General features: G+C 50.0%; 5 protein-coding genes across 5 annotated transcripts, besides 1 other annotated feature; 3 read left to right on the forward strand and 2 right to left on the reverse strand.

Annotated features, from left to right (window-relative positions):
• Positions 1-125: 125 nt before the first annotated feature.
• On the forward strand, positions 126-1,481 carry PODANS_2_8340 (uncharacterized protein; the record flags this gene model as incomplete). The annotated part of the gene is made up of 2 exons (XM_001911603.1): positions 126-1,071; positions 1,153-1,481. Coding segments are annotated over 2 exons (1,275 nt in total), but the record flags the coding sequence as incomplete, so codon positions are not given.
• A 1,252-nt stretch (positions 1,482-2,733) lies between these two features.
• PODANS_2_8350 (uncharacterized protein) lies at positions 2,734-3,102 on the forward strand (the record flags this gene model as incomplete). Its single annotated transcript, XM_001911604.1, has 1 exon — positions 2,734-3,102. One exon carries the CDS (start codon positions 2,734-2,736, stop codon positions 3,100-3,102), a length of 369 nt encoding a protein of 122 aa, XP_001911639.1.
• Positions 3,103-3,619: 517 nt separating this feature from the next.
• On the forward strand, positions 3,620-6,047 carry PODANS_2_8360 (uncharacterized protein; the record flags this gene model as incomplete). The annotated part of the gene is made up of 7 exons (XM_001911605.1): positions 3,620-4,522; positions 4,585-4,819; positions 4,875-5,015; positions 5,076-5,144; positions 5,203-5,343; positions 5,430-5,459; positions 5,527-6,047. The coding sequence occupies 7 exons, from the start codon at positions 3,620-3,622 to the stop codon at positions 6,045-6,047; spliced, it is 2,040 nt and encodes a 679-aa protein (XP_001911640.1).
• An 843-nt stretch (positions 6,048-6,890) lies between these two features.
• Positions 6,891-6,997, forward strand: a tRNA (tRNA-Met).
• A 387-nt stretch (positions 6,998-7,384) lies between these two features.
• PODANS_2_8370 (uncharacterized protein) lies at positions 7,385-7,699 on the reverse strand (the record flags this gene model as incomplete). Its single annotated transcript, XM_001911606.1, has 1 exon — positions 7,385-7,699. The coding sequence occupies one exon, from the start codon at positions 7,697-7,699 to the stop codon at positions 7,385-7,387; it is 315 nt and encodes a 104-aa protein (XP_001911641.1).
• A 1,428-nt stretch (positions 7,700-9,127) lies between these two features.
• Positions 9,128-12,155, reverse strand: PODANS_2_8380 (uncharacterized protein; the record flags this gene model as incomplete). The annotated part of the gene is made up of 5 exons (XM_001911607.1): positions 9,128-9,561; positions 9,620-9,706; positions 9,768-11,153; positions 11,202-11,759; positions 11,801-12,155. 5 exons carry the CDS (start codon positions 12,153-12,155, stop codon positions 9,128-9,130), a joined length of 2,820 nt encoding a protein of 939 aa, XP_001911642.1.
• Between the last annotated feature and the right edge of the window lie 564 nt (positions 12,156-12,719).

Below are 12,719 nucleotides of genomic sequence, written 5' to 3' on the forward strand. Positions count from 1 at the left end.
TCCCACTAGTAACCATTTAACCCTTCGTGAGACCAATTTGCAACCGCTCACATCCTTTATCTGCAAACCTTGATGTTTTTGGGTACCTGATCGGAGTCATCTTGAACTTCACCACACCTGCGGACGATTTTGCCGGTGATGAGTTCTCAAACAACCTCTTCAGTGATCTCGCACCCCTGCTCACCCTTTTTGGCGAGCAGGTCACAAAACAGTTCCTCAGCCTGAGTCTGGGGTGGGCTGATAATTTCCTTCTTGCCATGGGTCCTCTGGGAATCAGGACTATCATCGTCAGTGCCATCCGTGTCGGTGGGGTTAAAAAGCTCAAGGCAGTTGTTGGCAGGTGTGTTCGCGTTGAATGTTCAGATTCACTTTTTATACTGACTTTCATAAGGGCCCGTGAGAGCCGGTCAACGGCCGAGCTGGAACTGCTCTCATCTACTTCGGCAGACGTTTGCGAGCTGTGGAGTGGCCAGGAGATTGTCCGCCTCATTGGGAACCCTCAGATGAAATGGCTCATTCTCGACAAGTCCAATGGCAAACTTCACGACTTACAGTCCGCCTCCGAGGAAAGATTAATTAGACACGATCAAATTCTCGGTTATTCCGATGGTTCTGAAGTAACGTCCATTCTGAAAGACGCGGCACCGAACTTGGCTCTCAACGTCCGTCACGCCACAGCTTCCAGCAAAGAGTTGCGGTTTTGGGCAATCGTCGGAATAGGTTTACAAGCGACAGCTATCGTCATCCCCGGTCTTGCAACATATCGCTGGGCCTGGCTAAAGGCTTGGGCGCCTGTTGCGGGGTATGGCTATCCTTGCTTTCTTGTCGGCACACTGCTAGTGATTGTAGGTATTTTGGGATGCGGGCATGTCATAGAAGGTATTACCACGGAATACAGCTTCGAGCCTGCCCACAACTCAGATCTTCAGCCATTGGTACTGCAAAGATCTGTCACAGTGGCTGACCAACACTTTTCTTCATATGCTATTTTCTTTCCGTCTAGGATTCGGACATCTACTCTGGCAAGTGATCCGAAGGAGAGCTACTTCAGGTATGTTGGAACTGGCACTTGTTGATTCCTTCTTCAAGGTAATAACTGACTATGACCCCGGCATAGTGTACTTGCAGCTGCCTCAACTTTAACAGCACTAGTTGGGTTTGTCATTCAGTTTGTCGGCCTTCGCGCACTTCACTGGTCGGCCACTATCCTTCAGCTTGGAATAACTTTAGTCATGACAGGAGTGCGTGCTTGGGCTCGACGAGGCCTTGCTTTTGATCCAACCGCCACAACGATATTGGACGGCCACGAAAAGGCTTGGCTTGCTCTTCATCTTTGGGCAAAAAAGACCACGGGCGCTACCCAAAGCTCCACGACAGCATCGTATGTACGGACGTTCTTTGGAATTGAATTCAGACTGACTGAAGTACAGAGGCGAAGAAGTGGATATCACTCCGGCGGTTCAAGAGCAAGGTCCAGTTAAAGATGGATGGGATGAGGTTAGCAAGGTGACCAAACTATTCCACAACGAGTACCGCTCTTTCATATCACCCAGTGCCCGGCCAGACCTCCCAGAAGGCGAACAGACATTGCCTCAGTATGTTCCTCATTTGTTTTATCAAAATTGGAGCGTTTCAAAAAGCAATTCAAGATGAAGCCTTTTGGGAGCCTTACACAGGGCTCAACGGAACCTTTCTCGAGCTGGTCAGGGTAATGATGTATCAGTATAGTGATCGGGGAGTCCCTCGACTTCAGCCAGGTTTCCGATCCAGTACCCCGTCTATCCTGCCTCAACAACTTTATACGGCCCAACATCTTTTTGGCCCAGTGCACCACAAAGGCCTTCCCCGCGTCTGGGTTCACGAAAGAAATTACTTTGAGAATGAGCCGACCGGAAATGAGGCAATGAGCGGATATGCAACGATTTCGAACCTGATGCCGACCGCTGACGATATTGTCCCTCGGGCTACCACTTTCACTAACTTGGCGGAGCGTATTCTGGGGTACCTTGCAACCTCCAACCACGTGCGATGGAAGGGGTTCGGTACCTCTTTCACCTGGAGTTTTACTGTATGTGTCGGTAAACTATCGCTTTACCGGCAAGCCAGCAACACCTCGCGGGTTGTTAGTTTCAGACTAGAGGCCGAGGTCGACAACACGCTCGGTTATGCAACTACGGCTCATACAGACAAATGGAGTTTTCAACAGCCCAATCTTGTTCAGGGTTTCATTGCGATATGGCTTTTCACGTTGGCTCGCAGAAGAGCGGCGATACGAGATGTCATCTCTAACCCGTGGATCAAAGAACTAATGTTCCGTCATGAATACATTGGGCCTCTTCGCGAGGCCATAGGGCCGGAGTCAGAGCTTCGGTACTTGAGAATCATTGGTACACCCGGTGCACAGACAGATGCTGTGGAAAGATGGATAGGCGTTACCACCACTGGGATTAAAACCCCCAACGGCGGAACAATAACCCAGCATGGTTCTTGTTCACCCATATTCGGGCTATATCTATCTTCGGTCTCGTATGCTTACCAATCCCTCCACCGCGTTGGCCTAGCTATAGTGACTGACCTTATTCTTACAGAAGCTGCAGAACAGAGGGACCTCAGCCCCAGGCTGGTGAAGATGATAAAATACACCGTGGTTGGACTCCCGATGAGATTGGACGACACCTAGAACCTGAAGACGATGATATCGTCTTTGAACATCGCGCCGGTATTGATGTCTCCATGCGATGCGTGCAAGAATTAGTTTCACTATTCGTACTGGCCATTGCTTCAAATATTACGGTGGTCGGCGGGACGACAAGGTTCGATCAAGAAGCCGCGGATATGGAGTTGGAATTGCGACGGCCGCAGCGATCTTGGACAAACATTGTGTTCACCACTATTGCCAACGAAATTGTCGATGCCGGAATTGCACGCGATCTCACGGAAGCTTTTGTTCTTGTCATTCCGGCTTTTGCTTACCATAACCTGCTACCGCGGGAGGAAGGGGTTGATGTCAGCTTTGACTCGGATACTGGCATTGATGGAGGTACTGGTTACCCAGGACATCCCAACGCGGGCACCTCGTCATCTGTGGTTGCGCTTGCTTGAGAACCGGGAAGCTAGAGGTGTTTTAGTTCCTGTTTGGTTCTACCGCGCGTCAATGATTGAAGATTACGGTGTAAACTTTCTGACGACATCAATGTCGGTGTCTCTTCATAGGGACGAGACACAATTCTTTTAGATGGAGATCCCATGTCAGAAGTACCTTACCCTTGACTTGTGACCGACGAACTCCGAGCCTTGATATTGTGGTGTCACATATGCCTACTTCATGCAGCAGAAATGAGAAGACGGTGAGTCAATGACAATAATTATCTCCCGATGTGGCCAATCCAGTCCATTCTAATGCTGCACACGAAGCGGGCTTATGCAGGTTGGACGCCGCGATATTGGCCAACTGCGGCTCTGAGAGGGGCAAGACCAGGCAGAACGAGCTCAGGTTACTCCATTGCGTGAATTCTGACCGCACATAAGTTGGTAGCTACCCCCCACTTTTGACTTGTAAAAGCACCTGATTCCACCTGGGTTCGGTCATTCAGAAACACAAGCCCGGCAAACCATCACGATGGCCAGGTGTGCACCTTCTCGTGGCCAATCGAAGGCTGACGACTCGAACAGAGTCCAAGTCTTCCATTACGAGCCCGATACTTCTGATTCCTATTCGGATTCCTCCGACTACGTTGAACAAAATGCTCGTTCCCCCTCCTTTCTGTCTCGCGTGTTCAAACCGAAGAAGAAGTGGCAAGATGCCGCAGTTCAGGTTTACAAGCGTCACCAGGGCGACAACCTCTACATCCACAAAGTCCGTCTGCAAAGCCCACAGCTTAAGAAAGCCTTGAAAGGCCTTCTTGAGCGATATGGGTTGGTATACCGTGATGACAGTGTCATGGTTGAATCCCTCGCCCCGCATCGCGCCCTCTTCTTTGTGCGCCATCACGTTGCCGAGATTGCAAAGATGTCCAAAGACGACGAGACCCGCGCCCATTGCTCTTTGCTTAGCGGCATCATCCAGGAAATCTTCAAGGACAAATTCGAAGAGATTGAGACTCTCAACAAGGAGGAGAAGATCACTTTCGAACTCTTGTGGACTCTCTACCCAGAAGGGAGCATCTTCGGCACCCAGCTTGCCGATGAAGTCCCCCGTGCCTACAAGGTCAACAAGATCACTCTTACCAAGGAGAAGGTAGAGATCAAATGCGAGACAATCATGTTCAGCGGTTACTCTTTCCGACGATACTTTTGGAACGTCGGTATCGAGAGGTTCGATGGCGAGATTGACCGACTTCAGATACCAATCATACCGTATATCGACCTGGAATGCAATAGGGGGTTGCGTGATAGGCTGATTCAGCGTGGAAGGAAGGCATTGGACTTCCAGGTCCCAAGGTACATGGAGTATGACCCGGAGGCTTGCCGTCACGATGTGGTGGCTAGCCCGTGGGTTTGGAAAGGATCAGACCACAAACTGGTACGTCAATTGTTATGCTGGCACAACTCTTCTCTTTTACTAATTGTGCTTTTACAATGCAGGAGAAAGAAAAGGTTGTTGTTGACTTTTTCCTGGTGCGGAAGCGTGTCCCCTACCGCTTCGCCCATGAACTTCTTCCTGGGTACAATACCGGGACTCGCATGGGAGCCAAAAACTTCCGCAGAGCAACACCTGAAGAGATGGACCACAGCAGACGCGTGGTGATGAAGTCTGCTGACAACCTCCTGATTATGTCTCCTTATGTTTCAGGCTTTTCTCTTTCCAAGAGAACCTATGGTACGTTGAACCAGCTCCTAATCATTCACCGCCATGACGTTTCTAACATCCCTAGCCGACTTCGAGCTCGATGCGCTCAAGCCGATTGAATGCGACCGGAATGCGATGGAGAAGGTTATTTTCGACGATACCAAGAAGGCCATTCTCAAAACCCTGGTTGAGAACCAGAGGCTGACGGCCCAGAATCAGGATGGTCGTAAGCCACAATCACCTCATAAGTCCTTGATTTGCGGCTAACACGAGGGGCAAAATGAAGGCAACCGGGCCCTCGTAATCTCGATTTCCGGACCAAGCGGTACAGGCAAGACTCTGCTGGCTGAATCTGGTATGTATCCCTAGAACTGAGTTCTCCTCAATCGACCTAACCAGACCTCCGGGGCTAGTGGCGGCGTTTACTGGGCAGCCACTCTTGAAGGACTGGGACATTTTGAGAGATACATTTGAGGAGGCAAGAGATTGGGATGGCTGTATCTTAGTTGAGAAGCCATCATTGGGCCCTTTGCCAGCTCAGCTTGATGCAAATGGTAAGCAGCCTTCGTCTCTCATCGCATTACCCAACTCGCTTCTCATGGAAAATCGAAAAACTGATGGATTTGACCGGAACTTCAAGCCTTCGTCAAAGAGCTCGAAAATTTTAATGGTAAGTTTACCCAGCACCCCAAGCTTGGAAGCTCGTCAGATCTAACATGACGATTTCAATTTTGTAGGTATTGTCATTGTAACATCGCCAGACAGGCCATTTGTGTCCCCCGCCATAGCCTCCCGTGCGCAGCTTCATATCAACCTTCGCTATCCCAGTTTCTTCGAGCGAAAGCGTCTCTGGGAACTCTTCAATGACCAGCTCCCTAACGACGTTGGGAAACTGACCTCAAGTGAACTTGAGCTGTTGGCAGCTCATCCAACGAACGGTCATGCCATCAAGAACCTCCTTGATGTCTCCGCGGCATGGTACAGGTCGCTACATCGACCCATCAGCCTTGATATGATTGTCAAGCTCAGGGAACATACTGTTACTCCTGGTGGCGGTGGGCCGCTTCCACCGCCGCCACTTCCCCCCGGCATAGCCTGGCCATCTAGAGGCCCGGCTGTGCCTTCAGGAATGGGGGGAAGAGTTCGTGGTCCCCCGCTTGGACCAATCGGGACTGTCGTTTACACATCCCCGTCCAGCGAGTCAAAGAAGAAGGTTCGCAAATGCATACATGTCTCTGATGATGACAATGACAGCTAGTCGGAACAGAGCATCAGCACTCTCAGCTCCGATGATGACGACAAGGGTCTAGAATCTGACTCGGATACTTCGCGCGATTGAGCTGGGAAATACCAGCGCAGGTTTTGGGATTTTCTTGTCACGAATGAATGAACGGTCGGCTTGGTTTCTGCTGCGCTACACGAGGGTAGGTAACTTTACTCGAACCATTTTCGCAGCTTTCATATTCATGTTTCTATTTATGATGTAACGAAACACTCTCAGTAAGCTAGGTCAATTCAAGGAGTATGTGAGATTGGCTGTTCTATCGCAGTGAAGTAAATCATCTTGGTGGATTAAGAAGTGGTCTGACGATGTTCTGAAACCTGTGTCAAGATAGAGTACCTTAGTTTTAAAGCTGAGATTGAAGGTAAGAAGGGGTTGGATCAAGTTGATGAAAAACTTAGGGTAAAATACCAGGAAGCTTGGATAAGGGACACAAAAAGCTTAGATTAATAAAAGAAAAGGTTGAACGATTGAAAGAGTAATAATTTTCATATAATATAAGTAAAATATTAAGGGGTTGTGATAGGTGCGGTCACCGTGGCAGTCCAGAACAATGGGTGCAATGATGATAAATTCTGGTGGAAGATCTAGTGCAAAAAGAGAGCTATATGTATGCCTGCTTGCCAGTGCCGTGCCAGTACCCTGCCTCCAAGTGTCCTAACAGGTTGCTTTATACGTTATGATATTGAATCCGACTCCCGCCTTTGTCAAAGTATATCACTTACTTTCGCCCCTTCTGCCCCTGAATTGCATTTGCGAAGCGTGCTCAATCTACTATAATAAGTGTCATTTACCTGCGTGAACGTCAATCACATGACAGGGAGCTTGGCTCAGTTGGAAGAGCGCAGGTCTCATACAAATGTATGATCTGGATGTCTAACACCAGAGTTATCCTGAGGTCGTGAGTTCGAGCCTCACAGTTCCCACTTACTTTTACTGCCACTTGCCACAGCAAAGGTGTTTTGTTTTGCCTGCTACACCCCAAAAGGTTAAGAGTAATTTTTATTTCTTTGCTGTGCATGGTCTACACTTTGGAAACTCTCTATGTGACCCGACATAATCCGCAAGCAAGCAAGGAGTCACAGAACACCTAAGGAGCAAAGGCAACTGGAAAAATACACTTCATTTGCATAACGAAAGTCAGAATCTAAAACAGTGCAACGTCACCTCCTAAAAGAGCGACAATGAAGAAAGAAACAAGCTCAATCCTCCACCCCATCCCGGAAACCTTCCCTTATCCAACCCTAACCTTCCATACCCCTATTTCCTCCCCCCTTTCCCTTCTCTCCATTTCCAAATCTACTCCACCCCATCTACCTCTTAACACGATAGCTCCTAATCTTCCTCGCCGGAGTCAACCGGTGGTCTCCATTCCCATTGCGATAGCTCAACCCATCGCAGTTCTTGTTGACAAACAGCTCAAAGGTGTTGGGATCAGGGAGCAACGAAGTGTCCTTGTTGAACCTTGCCCTGTTGACGTTCAGGACAGGGGTAAAAGCAATATTCTTGCAGCCCGAGTTGGGATCACGGCCAGAGGCGGTCATCTTGCGGCCGTCGGAAGCAAAGAGCTCGAGTTTCCAGGCAGAAGCCAGGGAAAGGGGGGCGAGGATGAGGGTGGAGAGCTTCATTGTGGTGGATGTTTGGTATGGAAAGTGATTGTTCTTGTCTTTGGTGATAGAGAAGTGTAGTAGTGTGATTATGATGTGGCTGCTGAGGGTGAGGGGGAGGAAAGAAAAGACTCAGATACTCGAGGCCAACCTGATCCTTTATAGAACCTCATTCCTCCTCACTTTCAACCTGCTCTCAACTTCATCACTCCCCTCCCCTCGGCTTCTTCTCCCCGTTCTTACTCCCCTTCCTGTAATTGCCTCCCATACTAAATCACCCTAGCGGCCAATCCACCATCTCCTCGGTCAACGGTGGAATTCCGATGCCGTAATTCCTCTTCCAAAAACACACCACCAAGCAGAACCCGACATTCCAGTCCCCTCTCCTATCACCCAGAGCCTTGTCTCTAGCTCACCCCTTGCATAAGGCTGCGCCAGCCGACCCCATTAATAGAAGTAAGATCTGGGGTCCTCGCCCCATTTCCCCGGACCAACGCCTGCCGATCCAAGATCTTGTCTTACCAGAACCTTTGACATCGTGGCTCAGCAACCCACACCCCAATAATGCACAAGCAAACATGTCATCGCGGCTAGATTAAACCACCATATTCCCCAGCCCTTACACCCTCGGCGTTTCAAACAAAACAAACTCCAACCAAAACAAGGACCATCCTCCTATGCAACACCCCCAACACCAGCTTGGTACCGACGAGACAATAATAAAAGGCCACAGAAGGCCTAACTTTACGAGTAAGCGTAAACTCATTGGCCCCCAAGCCCCAGCATTCCAACCCTGCGCTAAATGCGAACCGACACACCACCATAATCATCGGCCTGGTATTTGTCCGCCAAGCCTCCTCTCTCAAAACAACCAAACCCTTCCCGTAGATCCTATGCACATGAAAAGATTGCAACGGAGGAAAAAACCAACTTCATAAGCAAATTATCTCTGACCATACTCAAAAAGACACAGCCATTCTTTCATCAACCATGGCACCATCACGTCTCTAGAACTGCATTGACACCTAGCTGAAGAAAACCAATCCACCCTTTCCCCTTTCAAACAACAAAGTTACACAAAACATCAAAATCATGGTCGAGAAACCCTGGCGATATACTGACCCGAAAATAAAATCAGATTCAAGGAAACCATAACCTACTAGCTTTGGCACCACCCTGACCCCAAAGCAGATAGCACATTGACCCACCATTCCCATTCCAATCATCCCTCTCTAAAGGCAAGACCAAGTAATCCAACCCCCCAAAGACCCAACCCTCACTCTCCGGCATGTCTCGAAAAAAAGAAAAGGGAAAGCCGCAGGTAACTAGGAAACGAAAATAGTCGGGTAATGGCTTCCGCCTGTCTAGGCGACACCGCCAGCAAAGCTCACCAATCTCCGGCTTCCCAACACCCTGTTCGCTGCAGAGGGCCTTCTTGGTGATTCGTCCTTACTTGGCCAGTTGATTCGGTGCCGTACCAGTTTGTCCAGTCTTAGCTGGAGTACCAGCATGCTTAACGACAGCTGGAACTTCGGGGACAGCCAGGGAACCACTGAGGGCTTTCTCAAGCATGCTCACCATGGAACCCGTCACTCTTGAGCTGCTCTTCCTACTCCACTCCCTCACCTTTGCCAGTATTGCTGGTTTCTGGAGCTGCAAGTGCTTCAAGGCAATGTAACCCCAGATTTGGCAATCGGCCGGGCTGGCAGTATTAGAGTATTGGGATGTAGAAGGGGAATTGCCCAGAGCCTGGAGCCAAGGCATGATGGCATGATAGACCGTATTGCATTCTATGTTGCGATCGTACGCTTCGCTGCCGGCGTGGTTGGGTACGATTTCGTAACCAGGTTCGTTATAGTATGGCCGCTCGACAAAGATCATGGCTGGTAGAATGAGCGGTTAGTTGGAGCTTGGTCGTCTAGGTTGAGCGGAATTACATACACTGTATAGAAACCAAAACCTGTAGGATTGTCGAAACGTTTGGCACCCATCCCTGTCCATTCCATGTCCCGATCAGTGACAGGCAAACTAACCGATCATAGAAAACGTTAGCAGCTTACTGGCTGTAAAGCGCGTGGCTAAAACATACCTTTTCCGTTTGCATACAAGTTTGGGTTGAATCTGACCTTGCCACCGCCTGTCGTCAGAAACTGCACCTTTGGTGGCGCCGTGGGAAAGTCCGAGCCACAAAGAATGTCAAAGAGGAAGATGCCATGCTCATAAGGCGTGTTCTTAGGCCCGATGATTAACACTTTGAGCATGTCTGGTCGTGACTCGCCGTAGCGGACATAGATGCCGTCGGGAAGGTCCGCGTGTAGCGATGAGATCTGCGCAAACAGCTTTCTCATCCGCTGGCCATTGGAGTTCACGACTTGGTTTTGAAAACCCGTGTAAAAGTTGGCCAACAAAAGATCATCCTTGATTCCCATCACACCATGTAACTTGTGGTAGTCGGTCATCTTAGCCGCTGCTGCCATCGATTCGAGTTCCTTGTTTTTGGACCGTGTGACGACAGTGCTCGTTGTAGAAGCTGACGCACGGGGACCCGAGCGAGCCTTGTCGTCTTCCGGTGCGGGTTTCAGATGATGAAGAACGTCTTGCAGGTCGCAGACTTGTCGCGCAATGCAGATTGCTTCGTCACCGCCATCCGCAGACCCAAAGCTCTTGGAACCATCCATGAAGACTCGGCAAACTACAGATAGTTTCTCCACTACCGTATAAACAGATTGTGCAGTTTCGGGTTTAATTTGGTTGCTTGATATAGCCTGCCTGGAAGGAGGCATTGAAGCCATTGAAGCCATTAGTAACTGTTGCGAGGGTGGGAAGTGGATCTGCTGGTGGAATATGCACGAGGCGGCGTCCCAGTTTCGCGCCAACCTGTGAACAAAGAGAAGGGCTGCCTTGATAATGCCAGCCCTCGCATCCATCTCGCCAATAGCAGCTGATCGCAAAATCTCGCAAGCGAGTCTCATCATGGGAGATGCATGGATCATGACCCGTAGGCCAGGTGTGGACTCAAACTCTTTCTTATCCACGGATGGAAGCACTTCTGCAAGTGTCAAGAAATATGAAACTGCATCTGCGGACTCGGGCGTTGGCTTGGAATTGTGGAACTGCTGAGGCTGCCCTTTGAAAGGATTGAAACTGTACGAGTCGTGTCCATAGCCAGTGCCCCTTGCAAAAGCTGTCTGCTGTTGAGGGGGCTGTTGAGGGGGCTGTAGCTTTTGCTGTTGCTTTGGCTGTTCTTTCGATGTAGGCGTAGAAATCTTCGTGGCTGTAGGTCCCTCGTAACCGCATAGTAAAGAGAAAATCACAAAGGCGCGCCCCTCGGGGCAACACCAGGACGCTCTTATGGCATCAGTTACTCGGACCGCGTTGGCCCTCTGTCGGGCCAACGATGTACCTCGAGTACCACAGGCCGAACAACCTTCACAGCCACAGTATCTGCATTTTGTAAAAGGGTGGATCATCCCTACTAGAGTCGTCAGTGTACCGCATTTGAAGCGTCAAAGTCTTGAGTGACGAAACGACTTGCCTGCTTTGAGCATGGACTTTGTCTTCTGAACAAGGACATCTGCTGTCATGTCATTGCTCTTGCCACATTGGCAGCACTTCCACCTGTGGTATTTCTCCCTGAACTCGGCCAGATGGCTCTGTGTCTCTTCCTCTGTCACAGGCGAGAAGATCTGGGGGCTCGACTCTGGCTGGTTTTTGTATTCGTGTTCCGCCTCTTGAAGAATGCGGGCTATGGCCTCGTCGTTCAAGACTTGACGCTGGTCGTCATCGTCGTATATCAGGCTGCTAGAGCTGCTGTCTGACTGGCTCGAGGAATTGCTGCGTAAAAACCGCGATGGAGGTGCGTCCAGGTCGATCGGATTGCCCCTCCTTGATCCTGGTGGGTCGGCCGACATGATGAAAGCTGTTAACCCGGTCAGTAACCAGAATGGTCGAAGATATCTTGAATCCCGGATCCGTTCCAAACGCCCCCTTAGCACAAACCACAATGTTTGCGATAACGTAACAATCAAGACATTCATGATAATGCCACTGATATTGCAGGGGGGTGCATTACAAAGTGGTCCTGATGGGATATTCATGGCGGAGAGAGCAGGTTTGACTTACGCATGGTTGGGTAGGCGAGAGTATTGCTGACCCCGCTGGGAGACGTGCTAGGAAGCTCGTTTGCTTTCGAAGAGCCCGCTGGTGACGTCGACGGCGCTGACAGAGAGGGGGGATACTGTACGGCTTTCTTGGTGGGTCCTAGCATTGTCCGGAGCTGCTTCGGGGGTTGGCTTGATGCATCATCTTCTGCGATGCGTCTTTTTGATGGCCGGAAGATGCTCTGAACCTTCTGCATCCTCATGCCCAGTCTCTCCTTAAAAGGCGGCATGGCAGATGGTTGAGAGCTGCCCGCGTGTGGAAACGCAGTGTCGAGAGTGTGGGGATCTGGGCTACCTAGGTATCCAGTACCCAACATAGGGTGAAGTCAAATGTCAGGCGTTGAAGTGGGATCCGGCGGTGCTTTGGGGAGAACGCAAGCGAAGTCTAAAAAAGAAGTTCGACGGCGCTCTAGACTGATGATTTCGTTTCTGCCAGTGTGACCTTGTTCTCTTTTGTTGCCTGCTTAAGTGACTGTGACGATATCCAGTAAGCAGCAAGCTCAAATCCACCCAGACAGGCGGACGGTGAATTTGATGGCTTGCGAGTTGCTCCGTAAAGAAGCTAGCCAAGGGAATGTGAAACCCGTGTTGACGGATTGTGGGGCATCCAAATCTTGAGGGCTTGGGGTGAGTATATTGAGGCGTTTCAGGCGTTTGTCGGGTGTCAATGAATGAAGGTGAGCTAGCTGCTATCACAATAGCTTGTTTTTATTCCCTCTGGAGAGCAGATGTTAATCACTTGTTGCGACGCTGCCGCCGGGGAAAGTCGACAATAGCCCCCAAATCCAGAGGAAGCAAACACCAAAGTTGCAAATAGTGAGCTCAGATGACGGCGACGTCGAGGTCCTGGGTGCAGCATCTGACCTGCCCGCTTTGCAGCC

Source organism: Podospora anserina, chromosome 2 (assembly GCF_000226545.1).
Source record: "Podospora anserina S mat+ genomic DNA chromosome 2, supercontig 2".
NCBI classification, from domain to species: Eukaryota; Fungi; Ascomycota; class Sordariomycetes; order Sordariales; family Podosporaceae; genus Podospora; species Podospora anserina.